We start from the raw sequence: 20,655 nt of genomic DNA, 5'->3' as shown, positions 1-20,655 counted from the left end.
TTACCATGTACATAAAGTAAGGGGTTTTATGAATGTCATCCCAGATCCTGCCAGTGATTGATCTCGGCAGAAGGTTCATGATATCTTTATAATGGAGACGAGTCGCAGGTAGATAACTGCAAGCGATTTCATCAACGGAGACATTTACCAATTCACAATTTCCAGCCTGAAAATTGAAAAAATAAATATAAAAGGTGAATAAATTGTACTTGTCAATGAATTTAATCTGGAAACAAAATTCTGCTACTTGTGTCAGTTTATCTGATGCAATAAGAGTGATTAAACAGGTCTGAGTAGATTTTTGTTGGAAACAAAGGCAAGTTCAATCATCATCCAGTTATAAAGTGGTTGAGAAGGTGCAGAGGGGGCAGGATCTGTTAAGTGTGTCCAAGGATTCCTGACAGAGTAGGAGGACAGGCTGTTGAGAGGAGAGGACTTTCTGGATCTTGCACTGGACAATTAAGCTGGTCAGGTGACAGACCTCTGGGTGGGGGAGCATTTTAGAGACAGTGGCAACAGTTCCTTGACATTCAGCAACACCAGGGATGAGGAGACCAGCCAACACTATGGGAAAGGTATTTAATTGGGGGAGGAATAATTATGATGTATTAAGTTGGAATTTGGAGTGTTAGTTGGGAACACAGGTTCCCAGAGAATCCACTTCAAGAAATATGGAAAAACACACAAATGCTGGAGAAACTCAGCAGGTCAAACAGTGCCTCTATGTAGCAAAGGTAAAGATACATCACTAACGTTTCAGGCTTGAGCCCTTCATCAAGGTGTGGGGGAACATGAGAGATGTCCAAACAAAAAGGGGAGGGGGGTGGTGAGGGTGGGAGATGATAGGGGGAGGGGGAATGAGTCTAGGCTAGGTGGAGAGAGAAGGGGAAGTAGGAACTGGAAAGATTAAAGCCTTCATTCCCAAAGGCTTCACTCTCTGTGAACCCAGTTCCCGTCCCTTCTCCTCATTCACAGACTCCAGGTCCCGCAGTTGCCCCAAAACTTCCAATTCTCCATCCTAGTGACACTGGGGTTAAATTGCACCTTCACCATCCCAGCTGGGATCTGATAACCCAGCGTGGTCCAGGGTTTGCACAGCTCTCGTAACCACTGGATACACCACTCAGGAGCAAGATGTCTTCATTCCACATGGAAACACACGGGTGCGCAGACGTTTTACCATTACACCCGATGATTGCAGTGGAAGGTTTCTTTTCCTTCTTGTTTTCTGTCCCATGAAATTGTGGTAACTGTTCCCAAAATGTTTGAGCTGCACACGTAGCCGAGGAATTCAACTCCCACTTTGAGTTTACTCAGAGAATTAACCACAGGCACAGTTTCACAAATCCACACCCAAACTCTCTTTACTTCTTTTTCAAAAAATGGAGTGAACTATTTATAGAAATTTACACAAGCTTAACTTCAAGACACAAGAAAGTCTCGTGAGCCATTCAGTTGATTGATGGCTCCAGTGGTCACCCCACTCCTGGCTTCTGTGGGCCCCTCTGATTGGGGTGTCCTAGGAGAAATGTGGTTACAATTATAGCTGTCAACTTGGAAGAGAACATGCAGGTAGCCCCTGCCCCACCAAACTGCTATAACTTTTGCTCGACTCCATCTTCTCACCCCAGCCGCTTCCTACCTACATCCACAATTACTTCACATGCCCCCCATCTATTTTACAACCTCCAGTTCCCTGGACATGACTGCCTCATTTTCTCCGCAAACATCCTTATCTCCATACACCTCATCCCTCATAATGAGGTGGCAAAGCTCTCCTTTCTTCCTCAGCCACAGACCCAATCAGTGCCCTCCGCCACTCACCTCCTCCACCTGGTAGAACATGTCCTCACCCTCAATAATACCTCCTTTGCCTCATCCCACATTCTAGAATCCAAAGAGTCACCACGTGTCCCCTATGTTTGTGCTTTTGTGGTCTATGTGCAGAAATCTATACTCCAAACCTGCGAAGACAAGTTCCTCAACTCTATCCCTGCTATATTGACGATTACATCAGTGCTGCCTCCTGCGCCCAAGATGAGCTCGCCAACTGAAACCATTTTGCTGATGAATTTCACCCTGACCTCAAATTCACTTGTAAATTACAAAGAACTGCACACAACAAGGTTGAAGGTAATGCACAATAATGGAGAAACTCCAATTTCCACAGGTCCCACTAATCACTCCCTTGCAAATCTACCCTTGTGATGGAGGGAGGTGCTCCACTTTCACCCACACCTCCTCCCTCACCATCTTTTGGGGCCCCAAACAGTCCTTCCAAACGAAGCAATCCTTGTGAATCTGCTGGGCTCATCTACCGCATCCAATGGTCTTGTTGTGTGCGACCTCCCGTACATCAGAGTGATCGGGAGATCATTTTGCAGAGCACCTTTCCTCTGTCCACTGCAATAACAGGGACATTCCAGTGGCCAACCAATTTAATTCCAAACAACATTCCCACACTGAGATGTCTATCCATGCCCTGATGTCCTGCCAATCCCAGGCTATAGCAAATTGGAGGAACACCACCTAATCTTGCTTCTGGGTGCTCTCCAACCAGACAGCATTAACATTGACCTCCAGTTTCAGTTAAACCCCTCCCTCGAGTCTCCCTCTTTCCCTATTTGTCTACCACCTTTCCTCCAGCTCCTCACCCCATTCCCTTCCCCCTTCTTTCAGAGAGCTAACCCCCGCCCCCTCCCCACCACCAAACACCTCAGCTTTGTTCTCTTGCACCCTTCCACCCATGCTCACCTAGGACTTCTTACCTGTTGGTTTCTGCTCTTCCACTCTTCCCCACTCTTTATTGTAGCTCCTGCCTGCTTTTCACTCGTACCTTGATGAAGGGCTCAGGGCCAAAACATTGGTCACCCTTCACCTCCTGTGGATACTGCCTGACCTGCTGAGTCTCACCAGCACTTTTGTGCATTGCCCTGCAACCTCTGCGAGGGAAGACTTTCCCGCTTAACGCCCTGCCTTGATGAAGAGATTTCATTGAGTCAATTAAAACAGCCTGTTCCCAGCAGAAGGAATATTCGTTACCAGAACTGTTGGCTCTAAACTCAACCATAGTTCAAGCAGCTTTGCAGAAAGGTGCACAAATTCAAGATTAAAGATTTCTTAATTGTCAGAAAATGTAAAATTACACAAAATATCATTTTGCCTGCCGCCGTAAGGCAGACAATGTGTCTCCATTAGTAGCTGTTTCATCAGCTAAAAGGAATTGATGTTCACAGTTCTATACATACTCCTATAAAATAATGTGGATGTAAATTCGGTTCTTTACCTGAGATCCAGGTACTTTTCCATGCAAAGTTTCCACCAGATCTTCTATCAGTTGGTTTAATTCATAATAACTTTCAGATTCTTTTGCAAATTGTGTGAAGAGGTTCACATTGATTCGATCAAGAAAGTTGGTGATTGTCAAATATATTTTATTCCTGTTCATGTACCTGGATTATATCCTCATCGCCAGCAGAATTCACCAGGAACATGCCTCCTACCTGCACCAGCTGTACTCCCGCCTCAGGATTTTGGCTTCACTTCTGCCTAATGGACAGAGTTGGGCCGCATACTCGGCACTAAGCTGCACCGCACGACAGCCTACCACCCCCAATCCAACAGCCTAGTCAAACGTTTTCACAGGTATCTCGAATCGGCCCTTGTGGCCCAGTTGACCGGCCCCAAATGGGTGGATGAGCTATCCTGGGTTCTCCTCGGGATCCATACGGCCCTGAAAAAGGACCATCAGGCATCATAAGCCGAGATAGTTTATGACTCCCCCCATCCACCCCCTTAAACTTCCAGGTGAATTCCTGTCGGCAACAAGGACCAGGAACCCGAAGGTGCTCTAGTGCTCCAATGCCTCTGCAACAAGTTAGGTACCTCACACCATGAAGGTAGGGAGGAACTTTTCACCATTGACCGTATGTAACTGGCCCACCTGGACTTAACCCAGCTAGTTTCAACCCTGCCGGCCAAGCACAGGGGTAGACCGCGCCCCCCAGATTAATCGAACCCCTCCCAGTAAACACGGTCACCAGCCAATAAATTGTAAAGAATTGAATATTTGAATGGGAATTCTTCCAGGAGACAGGGAGGGAAGAGTTGTCATTGAGGCAGCTGTGGGAGCTGGTGGGTTTCTCGAAGATGTCTGTTGGGAGTTTGTCTCCCAAGATGGAGATGGAGAGATGGAGGAAAGGGAGAGTGTTGCTGGAGATGGACCAAGAGAATTTGAGGTCAGGGTGCCAAGTGGATGAAGTCAACGAGCTGATTATGGGCAAATGAGGCAGCAACAAAGTGGTGATTGATGTGGCGGTGGAAGAGTTGAGGGGCTTTGCCTATGTAGGCTCATAGCATGGATTGCTCCATGGAGCCAACAAAAAGGCAAGCATAGCATGCAGGTACCCATGGCTATCTTTTTAACCTGATATGTCTGCTTTAATAGCGTGGATCTCCCAGTGTCCACCCATTTCAATTCCCCATCACATTCCCTTGCTGATATTTCTGTCCATCATCTCATGCACTGTCAGACCAAGACCACCCGCAAATTGGAGGAACAACACCTTATCTTCCGACTGGGCCCCCTCCAACCGGATGGCAGTAACGTCATCTTCTCTGGCTTTCGTTAAACCTTCCCCCCACCTTGTCCCCCAATGCCTTTCCTTATCTCAGTCTCTTTCTTCCATCTCCTTTCGCATGGACATGATAAATTCTTACCTCGTCCCTTGTCCTATCCAATTAACCCTTTTTGTGGGTCTGGATTCCTCCCCCAGCCGGCACTGTCTGAATTCTGAGATTTCCTGTTTCTTGGTATTTTACTTATTCCTTGAAGAAGGGCTCAGGCCCAAAATGCCGGCAATGTTTGCTTTTTATGGACGCTGAAAAGACTGGCTGAGCTCCTCTGGTGTGTGCAGACACTTCCTCAAGTCAGCAGATTGGACGCTGATCAAGAACTTTGCTGAGAATCTGAACGAGAATATAGAGGCTATGCGTGAATGTGTTCCAACCAAATCATTCAGGGCTTTCCCCAACCAGAAGCCCTGGATGAACAATGAAATCCAGAACCTGCTGAGATCCAGATTGTAGGCATTGAAGTCTGGAGATCCAGATCATTACAGCAGGAGCATGTATGACCTGTGGAAACCCATCTCCTGCGTGAAGTGAAGATTCTGGATGAAAATGGAAACAACACGGGACACCCGACAGGTGTGGCAGGGCCTGAACACCATAACCTGTTACAAACCAAGTCCTGTAAAGTAGCTGACGGCAAAGTTTCTTTCCCAAAGGAACTCAACACCTTCTACCCCTCATTTGATGACATTAACAGTGAAACCCTACCCCTCCACACCCCCACATCCCCCAACAAACCCATCCTGTCCATATCTGAGGATGATATGCAGGCTGTCTTCAGGAGAGCGAATCCCAGGAAAGCATCCAGCCCAGATGGAGTACCTGGCCCAGTAGTTGATCTGTACTGATCAACTTACAGAGGTATTCATGGATATCTTCACTCCAGCAGGGTGTGGTACCCATCTTTTACAAACAGGTATCAATCATTAGGAAAGTGCAGTTACCTGCCTTAACGACGATCGACCAGCAGCACTTACATCACCAGTGATGAAGTGTTTAGAAAGGCTGGTAATGAAGTAGATCAGCTCCTGTCTGAACGGTTCACCCATTGCAGCAACAGGTCTACAGTGGATGCCATCTCACCGGCTCCACACAAAGCCCTGAAACACTTGGACAGCAAAGATGCATTCATCAGGATGTTCATTATCGACTACAGTTCAGCATTTATCAGTTCCTCAAAATTGATCAGCAAACTCCAGGACCAGGGAGTTAACACACCACTGTGTAATTGGATCATGGATTTCCTCACCTCCAGACTACAATCAGTGAAGATTGGTAAGACTGATGTGAGTTCTCACAGCAGGGAGTCGGGGTGGCCCCTCACCTTGAGGTATTCCAGGTCTGGACCACAGGAGCTGACAGGTCCCAACACTCCCCTGATCTCACAAACCCTTCCTCCCCATCGCCTGTGCACTGCCTTACCTGAACCTTCAGAACAATCCTCTGCATTGTAGTGTTACATTTGCCCTGGCTCTGGACTCAAGAATGGGTTGACATGCCTGGATAGCACAAAAGCAAATCCTTTCTCTGCTCCTGAGTGACAAGGTATTTGTCCAGACCCCCAGTTCCAATGCGCTGGTATCCAACAATACCCATTGCTGTGGCCATTCAGAGATGGTCTAGATCAGGAAGGAGACGAGTTATTCTCTGCAGTGGAGTTTAAGAGCTTGCAATTCTGACAGAGGGAGATACAATACCTTCGAACATAAAGCCCTGCAAAAGGTAGTGGTCAGCACTCAGGAAATCACAGCCAAAACCCAGCCCACCATCAAAAAAATATACAGGGAAAGCTGCTGTCAAAGAGCAGCAGCAATTATCGAAGTCCCACATCACCCATTACATGCTCTGTTCTCGCTGCTGCCATCAGGAAAGAGATATAGGTGTCACAAGACCTGCACCACCAGGTTCAGGAACAGCTGCTCCCCCTCCACCGTCAGACTCCTCAACGACAAATTCAATCAGGGACTCACTGGAGGACTCGTTCTTGTGGACTTTATTGATTTTCTTTGCTCTCTCTGTGTTGCACAGTAAGTTTGTTTACATTCATTATATGTTTTCAGTTCTTTATTAGTTTACATGTTTACACTGTGTGCAGTTAATTTTGGCACTACCAATTAGTGGTAATTCTACCATGCGCACAGGAAAAAGGAATCTCAGGGATGTATGTGATGTCATGTATGTACTCTGACAAATAAATCTGAAATCTGACAATCTAATTTATCTCCTTAAAGGACCAAAGGGACAGTGTGCATGGCCAGAATAACACAGCTAGAGATCAAACCTAAATAATTAGATAATATAATGACCACACCTTACCTCAACAAAGTGTTGGCAAGTATAGTCATAGCCGTACCATGGAACTCCCATCACTAGCTTCCTGGAGTCGATGCCCAGTCTGATGAAGGCAGAGAGACCTGGAAAGGACAAATGGAATCATTTGGATGGTAATAAACATCAAGCCGCCCTGAGACTGAAGGTCTCGTTGTACTTACCAGACAAAACCTGGTGATAGGGAGCAGGTGGGTGTGCGATACAGCCATACCGCATGTCTTGTGGAATGTTATATGAACGCACAAATACAAAATCACAGGTTCGTGAAATGTTTAAATAGTCACAGCATTGTCCATCAGTGCAGTCCGGAGACCAGGGCAGGGTAACTGAGACCTGAAACCAATGAGTTACAAGAGTTAATGTTAGCTCCGACCACATGGGAAGTTTTATATTACTCTCCCAACAAGTGCAGGGTTCACAGGAACTGGGTAGATGCCGGGCTTCAGAGTTTTAGAGAGTGTCTAACATTGAAAGAGAGACATGAAATGGGCCCAACAGTGGATCAGAATTGACTGATTCCAGACAATCACAGGATGAATCCAGTTCGATTCACCCCACTCAGCCACCTCCTGAGGTAACGGTTTCCAGCCTTCACTTCCAAAGGCTTCATTCTCTGTGAACCCAGTTCCCATCCCTTCTCCTCATTCACAGCCTCCAGGTCCTGCAATTGCCCCAAAGCTTCCAATTCTCCGACCCAGTGACACTGGGGTTAAATTGCACCTTCATCATCCCAGCTGGGATCTGATAATCCAGCATGGACCAGGGTTTGCACAGCTCTCGTAACCACTAGATACACCACAGGGAGCTGGAGAGCCAGAGCTCAGGAACAAGATGTCTCCATTCCACATGGGAACACACGGGTGTGCAGACATTTTACCATCACACCCGATGATTGCAGTGGAAGGTTTCTTTTCCTTCTTGTTTTCTGTCCCATGAAATTGTGGTAACTGTGCCCAAAATGTTTGAGCTGCACACGTAGCCGAGGAGTTTACTCAGAGAATTAACCACAGACACAGTTTCACAAATCCACACCTGAACTCTCTTTGCTTCTTTTTTCAAAAAATGGAGTGAACTATTTATAGAAATTTACACAAGCTTGACTTCAAGACACAAGAGAGTCTCGTGAGTCATTCAGTTGATTGATGGCTCCAGTGGTCACTCCACTCCTGGCGTCTGTGGGCCACTCTGATTGGGGTGTCCTAGCAGAAATGTGGTTAAAATTACAGCTGTCAACTTGGAGGAGAACATGCAGGTAGCCCCTGCCCCATCAAACTGCTATAATTTTACCTTGACTCCATCTTCCTACCTACATCCACGATTACCTCACATGCCCCCCATCTATTCTACAACCTCCAGTTCTCTGGATTCGACTGCCTCATTTTCTCCGCAGACATCCTTATCTCCATACACCTCATCCCCCATAATGAAGTGAAAAAGCTCTCCTTTCTTCCTCAATCACAGACCCAACCAGTGCCTTCTGCCACTCACCTCCTCCACCTCGTAGAACATGTCCTCATCCTCAATAACACCTCCTTTGCCTCATCCCACATTCTAAAATCTAAGGAGTCCCCACGTGTCCCCGATGTTTGGGCTTTTGTGGTCTATGTGCAGAAATCTATACTCCAAACCTGTGAAGTCAAGGTTTCCAGAGGTCCCACCAATTACCCCCTTGAAACCTACTCTTGTGATGGAGGGAGGTGCTCCACTTTCCCCCACACCTCCTCCCTCACTATCTTTTGGAGCCTCAAACAGTCCTTCCAAACAAAGCGATCCTTGTGAATCTGCTGGGCTCATCTACCGCATCCAATGGTCTTGTTGTGTGCGGCCTCCCGTACATCAGAGTGATCGGGAGATCATTTTGCAGAGCACCTTTCCTCTGTCCACTGCAATGACAGGGACATCCCAGTGGCCAACCAATTTAATTCCAAACAACATTCCCACACCGACATGTCTATCCTTGCCCTGATGCCCTGCCAATCCCAGGCTACAGCAAATTGCAGGAACACCACCTAATCTTGCATCTGGGCACTCTCCAACCAGACAGCATTAACATTGTCTTCTCCAGTTTTGGTTAAACCCTTCCCTCGAGTCTCCCTCTTTCCCTATTCGTCTACCTCCTTTCCTCCAGCTCCCCACCCCATTCCCTTCCCCCTTCTTTCAGAGAGCTAACCCCCCCCCCCTGCTACCAATCACCTCAGCTTTGTTCTCTTGCACCCTTCCACCCATCCCCACCTTGGACTTCTTACCTGTTGGCTTCTGCTCTTCCTCTCTTCCCCACTTTTTATTGTAGGACCTGCCTGCTCTTCACTTGTACCTTGATGAAGGGCTCAGGGCCAAAACATTGGTCACCCTTCACCTCCTGTGGATACTGCCTGACCTGTTGAGTCTCACCAGCACTTTTGTGCATTGCCCTGCAACCTCTGCGAGGGAAGACTTTCCCACTTAACGCCCTGCCTTGATGAAGAGATTTCGTTGAGTCAATTAAGACAGCCTGTTCCCAGCAGAAGGAATATTTGTTACCAGAACAGTTGGCTCTAAATTCAACCATAGTTCAAGCAGCTATGCAAAAAGGTGCACAAATTCAAGGTTAAAGTTTTCTTAATTGTCAGAAAATGTAAAATCACACAAAATATTCTTTTGCCTGCCGCCGTAAGGCAGACAAAGTGTCTCCAATAGTAGCTGTAACATCAGCTAAGAGCAATTGACGTTCACAGTTCTATACATATCCCTATAAAATAATGTGGATGTAAATTCGGTTCTTTACCTGAGATCCAGGTACTTTTCCATGCAAAGTTTCCACCAGATCTTCTATCAGTTGATTTAATTCATAATAACTTTCAGATTCTTTTGCAAATTGTGTGAAGAGATTCACATTGATTCCATCAAGAAAGTTGGTGGTTGTCAAATATATTTTATTCCTGATCCAGTTTTTCCGAGCTGTGTGGTCCCTGAGATCATGCATAGAGAGTTGAACTGATTGTAGAAGAAAGAAAATGATTAAAGCCGCCTAACTCACAGGTCAGAATCCACATGGTGGACTGCAGATGCTGAAATCTGGTGTAAAAAACAACCTGCTGGAGGAATTTGGCGAACGTGGGAGAAAGATATTTCCTAGAACATAGAACCATGGAACACTACAGCACAGATAAAAGGCCATTCAGTCCTTTAGTCTGTGCTGAAACATAATTCTGCTAGTCCCACTGACCTGCACCTATTCTATAACCCTCTGGTCCTCTCCCATTCATGTGAGCCTTCATTTACCCCATCAGATGGCAGCTCATTTCGCACTTCCACCACTCTTTGAGTGAATAAGATCCCCCTAATGTTCCCCCTACATCTTTCTTTCACCCTAAAGCCATGACATTTCATATTTATCTCTCCAAATCTATGTGGTAAGGGCCTCTTTATTTATTCTGTCTTTACCCCTCATAATTTTGTAAACCTCTATCAAATCTCCCCTCATTCTTCTATGCTCGAAGGATGTCCAATTTCCCACATTATCATCCAGATCATTGATATAGACAACTAGTCACAGGCCTCCAGTCTGAGAAGCACCACCCACCACTAATTTCTGGCTTCTCCCGTCCAGCCATGGTTGAATCCGGTTCACAATGTCTCCATGGATACCTAGTGTCTGAACTAACCTCCCATGTGGGACCTTGACAAAGGCCTTACTAAAGTCCATGTAGAAAATATCCACAGTTTTCCCTTCATCTACTTTCTTGGTAACCTCCTCAAAAATTCTCTATAATATTCAATAAGCATGACCTACTACACACAAACCTATCCTTAATCAGCCCTTGGCAGTCCAAATACTTGTATATCCAATCTTTCAGAACACCTTCCAATAATACTGACTCACCGGCCTGTCATTACTTGGTTTATTTTTGGAGCCTTACTTAAACGACGGAGAAATGTGATCTACCCTCCAATACTCGGGCACCTATCCTGTGACAAAGGACATTTTAAATATTCCTGCCAGGGCCCCTGCAATTTCTACACTAGTGTCCCTCAAAGTCCAAGAGGATATCATGTTGGGCCCAGGGGATTTATCTACCTTTATTCACTGTAAGGCAGCAAGCACCTCCTCCTCTTTAATCTCGATAGGCTGCCTGCCACAACTCCTTGTTTCCCTTCCCTCCTTATACCCTATGCCAGTTTCATGAGTAAATACTGATGCAAAAAAAAACTGTTTAAGATCTCCCCATCTCATGAGGCTTCACAGATAGATGACCACACTGATCTTCTAGGGGACCAATTTTGTCCCTTACTATCCGTAGAACCCCTTTGGATTTTCCTTCATGTTATCTGCCAGAGCCCCCTCCTTTGGCCTTCCTGATTTCCTTCTTGAGTATTCTCTTACATTTTTCTTTACTCTTCTAGCACCTCATTTGCTCCTTGTTATCTGCACCTACTATGCACCTCTCTCTTCCCCTTTACCAGATTGCTAATATCCCTTGAGAACCAAGGTTCCCTATGCCCGTTAACATTGTTCTTAATCCTGACAGGAACATGCAAACTCTGCACTCTCAATATTTCGCCTTTGAAGGCCTTCCACTTACTGAACACATCCTAGACAGAAAACATAGACCATTGAACACCATAGCACAGTACAGGCCCTCTGGCCCTCGATGTTGTGCCAAACCATAAAAAAATACAGTATTAAACCATTATACCCCATAACCCTCCATTTTTCTTCCATCCATGTGCCTGTTTAAGAGTCTCCTAAATGCCCCGAAAGTTCCAGCTGCCACCACCATCCCTGGCAAGGCGTTCTGGTTCAGCTCCCTTCATTGATACGGGTGAAAGGTTCATCAGCTCCTCCTGCACATTTCCACCAGAACATTGTGTTTTATTCACACGACATCTGTGTCCAAAGAAACTTTAAAGAATTGAATTGTCAGTGTAAGTTGGAGAGTCAGAGGGTAAGATTGTGATGGTATTTACTTGGCCACGACCTCTGTGGAGTTGAGTTGAGTGTGAAGTGATGCTCTTTGGAAGGTCAAACTTGAAGGCAGAGTTTGTGGTTAACAGCGGGATTCTTAACAGTGTGGAGGAACAGGCAGGAGTCACATGATGGAGTAGTGGCCGATAGGAGAATACCAGCCTTCTCAGAAAAGAAGGAAAAAAGTGAGGAAAAAACAAAGCCCCAGACACACAAATAAAAAATAAAGGTGTGGAGAAAATGGCACCAAAGAAAGAAAAGACAAAAATAACGGGAAGAAAAGAAGAAAGAAAGACACCGGAAGAGAAAGGTGAAGGCCTTACCTGTACGAAGAAGCAGGGACCCGCCATGGAAAGAGGAGCCCACTCCCTGAGGTCAGTGGAGACCCTGCAGGGTCACAACCCATCGAACGCAGGACTGAAAACATGGCTCACAGATCCAAACAGAGGTGCGGAACCACGCATGCACAAGGAATCGCACATGCACGATGCGCACGACAAAGCCAACACTGACAGGAGGGGGGACCAGCTGTGGAGAGGAACTCTACAGCACGAACAGCTGAGAGAGACCTGACAGCTGGGCTCCCAGCTGGAAGATAAAGAAAATAATGGGAATGGGAGGGGTGTGGATGAAAAAAGGAAACCAGAGATACAACAGATAACCAGCCCAGAAGAAGAGGACCAACATCAAGACGCCATAAAAAAATACCCAACAAACTGAGACAAGCAGCTCAACGAGAAAGTCAGAAGAAACACAGATACAAGGAAGAGAAGTAGAAGACACAAACCCTAGAACAGACACAGAAGAAGAAGGAGAGCATCAAGCTCTGCACAGAGAAATAGAAGGTAAAGTGAATGGACAGTACATAAATAATTTTTTTTTTCAAGAATATGTGGAAGTATTAAAAGAATGGCTGACACAAGAATTTAGTGAAATAAAAAGAAAAATGAAAAGTACAGAAGAAAAAGTGAGTAGAATAGAGCTGGTCATAACAGAAATAGGGAAAAGAGTAGACAAGGTGGAAGAACGAGAAACAGCCATAGAAATGGAAGTGGACGACTTAAAAAGAAAATTGGAAGAAAGTGACAAAAAAGTTAAAGAAACACAGGAGTTGTTAGCTCAGAAGATGGATATAATGAAAAACTATAGTAGGTGAAACAATATAAAGATAGTGGGCCTTAAGGAAGATGAAGAAGGCAAATATATGAAAGAATTTAGAAAAGAATGGATCTCCAGGGTCCTGGGAATGCCAGAAATACAGGAAGAAATGAAAATAGAAAGGGCACACAGAACATTAGCCCTGAAACCACAGTCACAGCAAAAACCAAGATCCGTTTTAGTAAAATCATTGAGATACACGACAAGAGAAAATATATTGGAGAAGGCAATGAATAAAATGAGAGAAGACAAAAAGCCACTAGAATACAAAGGTCAAAAAATTTTTTCTATCCAGACACAAGTTTTGAGCTCCTGAAGAAGTAAAAGGAGTTTAACACAACAAAATTGATCCTATGGAAGAAAGGCTATAAATTTATGTTAAGATATCCAGCAGTGCTTAAAATCGTTATCCCGGGGCAGCAAAACAGACTGTTCTCAGAACCGGAGAAAGCACGAGAATTTGCAGAAGGCCTGCAAGATAGAAAGAGAGATGAAGAGATGTAACAAGAACAAAGAATGACGACAAACTTCATATAAAGAAGAAAAATAATGTATAACTAAGAACTAAGGAGGGGAAGAAAAGAAGTAAGGGGGGGATAAAGAGGGTGAGCTTTGTTATATGTGAAGATAAAAGTCTTTTCTGGAGGGGGTTGGGTGGGAGAGAATAACAGTCACTGCGAATTCAGTTGACGCTTGTGAGCAGGTTCACAATCCAAATGGAGAGGGGAATTGTGGTTGCCCGGCAAGGGACAAGGGGCAACTCAGAGAAGGGAGGGACATTTGGGATTAAGGGAATTTTAGATGTGGGAACAGTGGAAATATTTTATGTTTTAGAAGTGTTGTCTTACAGTGTGTTCAAAAAAAGGAAACAGAAATGGATAAGGAGGAAAGGTGGTGGTGAGGAAACGGAAATGAGAGGGAAACAAAGTATGAAATGGCCATGTTGAACTATATGACTATAAATATTAATGGAATACATAAGAAAATCAAAAGGAAGAGGCTGTTAAATTTACTGCACATTCGTGCAGGAAACACATCTAACTGAAGTGGAACACAAGAAATTATGGAGAGACTGGGTAGGGCACATAATGCCAGCATCATATAACTCAAAAGCCAGAGGAGTAGCTATATTAATCAATAAAAATGAACCATTCAAAATAGAGGAGGAAATAATAGATCCAGCAGGGAGGTATGTAATGATAAAGTGTCAGATATATTCAGAATTTTGGAATTTACTCAATGTATATGCACCTAATGAAGAGGATCAAAAATTTATGCAAGATATCTTTTTGAAGATTGTAGATACGCAGGAGAATATATTGATAAGAGGGGACTTTAAACTTAATTTGGACTCAAAGATGGATAAAACTGGAAAAAAGACTAGCAAAAAGAATAAAGTAGCCAAATTTATGGTTAAATCGATGGAGGAAATTCAACTTTTGGATATATGGAGGAGACAACACCCAAAGGAGAAGGAATAGTCATATTATTCAAGTAGTCATAAAACTTACTCAAGGATTGACCTGTTCCTGTTGTCAGCCCACATCCAAGGGAGAGTTAGAAAAACTGAATATAAAGCTAGATTGTTATCGGATCACTCACCTCTGTTATTAGCAATAGAGCTGGAGGACATCCCACCGAGAACGTACAGATGGAGATTAAACTCCATGCTACTTAAAAGACAGGATTTTAGAGAATTAATTGAGCAACAAATTAAAATGTACTTTGAAATAAATACGGAATCAGTGAAAGATAAATTTATACTATGGGATGCAATGAAAGCCTTCATCAGAGAGCAGATAATAAGTTATGTAATTAAGATGAAGAAGGACTACAATCAGGAAATAGAACAGTTGGTAAGGGAAATAGCAAGTGCAGAAAAAGAATTAGCAACAAGGGAAGATACAACGAAAAGAAGAGAATTGGTGGACAAAAAAAATAAAATACGAAACACTACAAACGTACAAGGTGGAGAGGAACGTAATGAAGACAAAGCAGAAGTATTATGAGCTAGGAGAAAAAACATACAAAATATTAACTTGGCAGCTTAAAACAGAACAAACTAAAAGAACGGTACTGGCATCAAGGAAAAAGGACAAGCAAATTACATATATCCCAATGGAGATCAATGAAAACTTCAAGGAATTCTACGAGCAATTATATCGAACTGAGAATGAAGGGAAAGAAGATAAAATAAATGTGTATCTAGCTAAAACTGAACTATCGAAATTGCAAGAAGAGGAGCAAAACAAATTAATAAAATAATTTGAAATAGAGGAAATACATTATATATTAAAAAAACTACCAGACTCCCAATAGAATTCTATAAAACATTTAAAGACTTCCTCCTCTCCTGAAAGTAATGAACCAGATTGAAGAAACACAAAACGTGCCAGATTCATGCAAAACAGCAATAATTACAGTAATACCAAAGTCGGGGAAAGATCCACTAACACCAGCATCGAATAAACCAATATCTCTACTTAACACAGATTATAAGATAATAATTAAACTATTAGTAAACAGATTGGCCGACTGTGTACCAAAAATAGTAAAACTAGATCAAACTGGATTTATTAAGAAAAGACAAACAACAGACAATATTTCTAAGTTCATTAACTTAATCCATGCAGTACAAGGAAACAAGACGCCAACAGTGGCAGTTGCCTTAGACACAGAGAAAGCCTTTCACAGAGTAGAATGGAATTATTTATTTAAATTACTACAGAAGTTCAACCTACCCGAGAAATATATTAATTGGATTAAAGCATTATATACAGAACCATTGGTGAAGGTGACAGTAAATGGATATATATCAAACCAATTTAAATTAAGCAGGTCAACTAGGATGTCCACTATCTCCCTCACTTATCAGTTCTGCTAGTTGAACCACTAGCAGAACTGATAAGAACAGAAAATAAAATAAGAGGGATAAAAATAAAAGAGAAGGAATATAAAATCAGTCTATTTGCAGATGACGTTATAATATACTTAACAGAACCAGAGATATCAATAAAAGAATTACATAGGAAATTGAAGGAATATGGAGAAGTATCAGGGTACAAGATTAACGCAAATAAAAGTGAAGCAATGCCAATGAATAATGGGGATTTCACAAAGTTTAAGAAAAAAATCACCATTCAAATGGCAAACACAAGCAATCCGATAACTAGGTATTCAACTAGATAATAATCTAGGCCATCTATACAAATTAAATTATCAGTCATTAGTGAAGAAATTACAAGATGACTTAGAACATTGGAAAGATTTACCACTAAGAGGAAGGGTAAATTGCATTAAAATGAACATCATCCCAAGGATACAATACCTATTTCAATCATTACCAATTCACCTAACAGAAAAATTCTTCAATGAGCTAAAGAAAATAATCAGGAAATTCTTATGGAAAGGGGGGAAACTGAGGATAGCACTAGATAAATTAACAGAATGGTACAAACAAGGACGCTTACAACTACCAAACTTTAAGAATTATTATAGAGCAGCACAATTAAGATACCTATCAGATTTTTATTAAAGAAGGGAAAAACCAGATTGGACCAGATTAGAGCTAGATAAAATAGGGGAGAAGGTACCAGAACATATTCTTTATAAGTGGGATGAAAAACTGGTGCAACATAGGAATTCACCAGTACTGCATCATCTGCTCAACATTTGGAAGAAGATTCATGTAGAAAGGAATAAAACAAATTATCAACTACCAAAATTAATATTGACGCAAAATCAACTAATCCCTTTCACAATAGATAACCTTTCCTTTAGAGAATGGGAGAGAAAAGGGATCAAAAGAATAGAAAATTGTTTTTTTGGAAATAAATTATTATCTTTTGAACAAATGAAGTACAAATATGGTATAACTCATGGTACAATGTTTGCATACCACCAACTGAAAACCTACTTGAAGGACAAATTGGGAAGCAGGCTGAGGTTAGCAGAAGGAAGCAATTTTGAATAAATGATTACAGACACAATGATTATTAAAAGATTTATAACAAACATGTACATCAAACTGCAAAAAAAGGAGAACGAAGAAACAAACTGTAAACCCAAACAAAAATGTTGACAAGATCTAAACATAAAGATAAAGAATGAAACATGGGAGAAGCTATGCTCCGGAACTATGAGAAATACAATAAACACAAGGTTACGCATGATACAATATAATTGGTTACACAGGCTATATATCACGCCCCAAAAGTTAAATAAATGGGACCCAACGGTATCAGACAGATGTTTTCGCTGTAAAAGGAAATGGGAACAACAATACATGCCATTTGGGCATGTGAGAAAGTGAAAAAGTTTTGGGAAGATCTAAATCAGGTATTAAATAAAATCACAAAAAGCAACATACCAAAAAATCCCGAGATCTTCCTTCTAAGTAATATAAGAAGTAAAGAATTTGGCCTCGATTTGGATGGAGCACAGAAAAAGATTTATTATGATAGCCTTAGCTATAGCCAAAAAATGTATTATGCCAACATGGAAATCAGAAGAGAGTCTGAGAATACAGCAATGGTACATAGAAATGAATAAATGTATTCCATTGGAAAAAAATAACATCTTTCTTTCTTTGGCTTGGCTTCGCGGATGAAGATTTATGGAGGTGTAAAAGTCCATGTCAGCTGCAGGCTCATTTGTGGCTGACAAGTCCGATGCGGGACAGGCAGATACGGTTGCAGCGGTTGCAGGGGAAAATTGGATGGTTGGGGTTGGGTGTTGGGTTTTTCCTCCTTTGTCTTTTGTCAGTGAGGTGGGCTCTGCGGTCTTCTTCAAAGGAGGCTGCTGCCCGCCGAACTGTGAGGCGCCAAGATGCACGGTTTGAGGCGATATCAGCCCACTGGCGGTGGTCAATGTGGCAGGCACCAAGAGATTTCTTTAGGCAGTCCTTGTACCTCTTCTTTGGTGCACCTCTGTCACGGTGGCCAGTGGAGAGCTCGCCATATAACACGATCTTGGGAAGGTGATGGTCCTCCATTCTGGAGACATGACCTACCCAGCGCAGATGGATCTTCAGCAGCGTGGAATCTATGCTGTCGGCCTCTGCCGTCTCGAGAACTTCGATGTTAGGGATGAAGTCGCTCCAATGAATGTTGAGGATGGAGCGGAGACAACGCTGGTGGAAGCGTTCTAGGAGCCGTAGGTGATGCCGGTAGAGGACCCATGATTCGGAGCCGAACAGGATTGTGGGTATGACAACGGCTCTGTATACGCTTATCTTTGTGAGGTTTTTCAGTTGCTTGTTTTTCCAGACTCTTTTGTGTAGTCTTCCAAAGGCGCTATTTGCCTTAATGAGTCTGTTGTCTATCTTGTTGTCGATCCTTGCATCCGATGAAATGGTGCAGCCGAGATAGGTAAACTGGTTGAATGTTTTGAGTTTTGTGTATAACATCACAGTATTCGAACAAATTTGGGAATCGTACATGGAACATAACAGAGAAGTCCTACCACGGACCTCCACCCTCTAATATGACAGAATGATAAGAAGTGTGTAAAAGTAGATGACACAATTTTCTTGTTTATTTTCATTGTGTGAGGACATTGTTTAATGGGTTTATTGTGTTGTATATGTTGAACATTTAGTGGGTGGGGAGAGGGGTGGGAAGGAGGGAGGGAAGGGAGGGGGGGAAATGGGGAGAAAATGACACTGTATATTCAAGAGGGAAATGTTTATGTGTATTTTGGTCAATATGATTCATAGTGTGAAAAAAAAAAGGTTAAGGTGTATGGTATGCTGGCCTTCATTAGACAGGCCATTACATTTAAGAGCAAAGTGGTAATATTGCAGGTCAATCAAACTCTGGTTAGACCACACTTTGAATATTGTTCTCAGTTCTGGTCACCTCATTACAGGAAGGATGTGGAAGTTTTGGTGAGGGTGTACAGATGATTTACCAAGTTGTTGCCTGCATCATGCCTTCCCTGCTGTCCACAAACACAGAATGTGACATGGACTTGCCTGTACTCTGTGGTATTAGAGTTTGGGTGGATAAAGACAAGTGGAGATAGACTTGGCCATTGAAGAGGAAGCCACAGGAGAAATGACCTGAAGCTTGGAAAGGGACTCAGTCAGATGCGAGAGGATGTCACGGGGATGGGAGGGTGTGAGTTATCAGGGGAGGCTGGATCAATGGAACTAAGGATCTAGGGGCATGAGAATAGCAAACACTGGAGGGGGAGGTGTCCTGCTGCCACAGAATTACAGTCTCATCAGAATGGTTCATGGAGAACAAACAATATGTATTCTATGTTCTGCAGTAAAATTAGTTACCATTTGTGACAACTCGAATATCTTTTGCGTGAGCGTAACACACAAGTTCAGGGTCAACATCGCGAGTCAGAACAATGGTTGTGACCTTCGCCCAGTCGTAATGTTTCCAATCCTTTCCCCCAAAATCAATGGCAACGACCTGGAACAAAGGGAAATCTGTCATTGGAAAACATCCATTTTCCCAGTGAATCCCATCCCCCAGCCTCTGGGATAAGGAGGTCCTGGCAAACACATTGAGCTGGCAGGTTACATTGGGGGTGATCTGACTGCTGTTACATTGCTCACTGGGTGACCTTTTTCGGAATTAAACTGGAACTCACTGTACCAGAAGGGAACCCAGTTTCCACGTTTGACCTTCAATGTTTCTTTAAAGATTTGACATTTAATTCGATCCCGTCAAGACTGGAATCACACCATCCATGAAAGCGTCCTGTTTTTTTTTACAACCTGGAGTCCAGACACTTTTTTCCATTTTTCAGTTTTTACTTTCTGAGAAAATTGGACAAATTGATTTGTTAAAATTATATTGAACAATTTCTAAAACCCTGCAGCCTGGAGAAGAATTTCAAATCGATCTGAATACTTTAGGTTACAGGCAATGCCACTAAATAGAAGCCCAACTTCGGGGAAAAACTCATCTAACTCATCCCACAAGTGATCAAAATAACCTGTAGCACCCACCTGGACTGAGGCCCGAACGTCTGGGCCCAGGGGTTGACACAGAGCTGGATTAACACACCGACACCCATAAGGAGTTTGCCTGGAGCTCCTGCCCATGCTCAGTGGGTCGAGGAGGACCAGGACCAGGATCAGAGCCGAACTCCAGCACATCCTCCCGGCCTGAGCCCTGCCAGAGATGGAAATCCAGCAACACCAGGTACTTTCTTTGACAGCAATCCTCACGTCGCTGAAACTCCTCCTCCTGCCTCTCCGTCTCTCTGTGTGTGTGGTAACGACGAAGGTTTGATGCAAACTTCGTTCTTCAGTTGTAACTTTGTTGGAAAACATCTCGCTCTTCTCTCCTCTCTGCCTTGAGCAATGTTTAACCCTTGACTCACTGACTTTGAACCTCTTTAATTCATCTCTGAAACCCATCGCACTTTTCCCAGCCAGGATTGGACAACACTTATCCCAGAGCATGAATCACACCTCACCGCTATATTGACGATTACATCAGTGCTGCCTCCTGCGCCCAAGATGAGCTCGCCAACTGAAACCATTTTGCTGATGACTTTCACCCTGACCTTAAATTCACTTGTAAATTACAAAGATCTGCTGTAATGGATCTGTGTTAATAGTAAAA

General features: G+C 43.3%; 1 protein-coding gene across 1 annotated transcript in view; it reads right to left on the bottom strand.

The window, feature by feature from the left end:
* LOC138764047 (di-N-acetylchitobiase-like) overlaps window positions 1-20,454 on the bottom strand; it is a 36,137-nt gene extending 15,683 nt beyond the window's left edge. The window contains exons 1-6 of the mRNA XM_069939326.1: window positions 20,034-20,454; window positions 19,353-19,491; window positions 9,728-9,936; window positions 7,125-7,296; window positions 6,949-7,046; window positions 5-166 (exon numbers count right to left, since the gene is read on the bottom strand). Of these exons, the coding sequence (XP_069795427.1) occupies window positions 5-166; window positions 6,949-7,046; window positions 7,125-7,296; window positions 9,728-9,936; window positions 19,353-19,491; window positions 20,034-20,447 (1,194 nt within the window). The 5' untranslated portion in view covers window positions 20,448-20,454. The remainder of the gene's footprint in view (window positions 1-4; window positions 167-6,948; window positions 7,047-7,124; window positions 7,297-9,727; window positions 9,937-19,352; window positions 19,492-20,033) is intronic.
* Between the last annotated feature and the right edge of the window lie 201 nt (window positions 20,455-20,655).

The sequence above is a fragment of the Narcine bancroftii genome, chromosome 5 (assembly GCF_036971445.1).
Source record: "Narcine bancroftii isolate sNarBan1 chromosome 5, sNarBan1.hap1, whole genome shotgun sequence".
Taxonomy (NCBI): Eukaryota; Metazoa; Chordata; class Chondrichthyes; order Torpediniformes; family Narcinidae; genus Narcine; species Narcine bancroftii.
The sequence above is the reverse complement of the archived record's forward strand: the minus strand, read 5'-3'. Positions and strand labels throughout refer to the sequence as shown.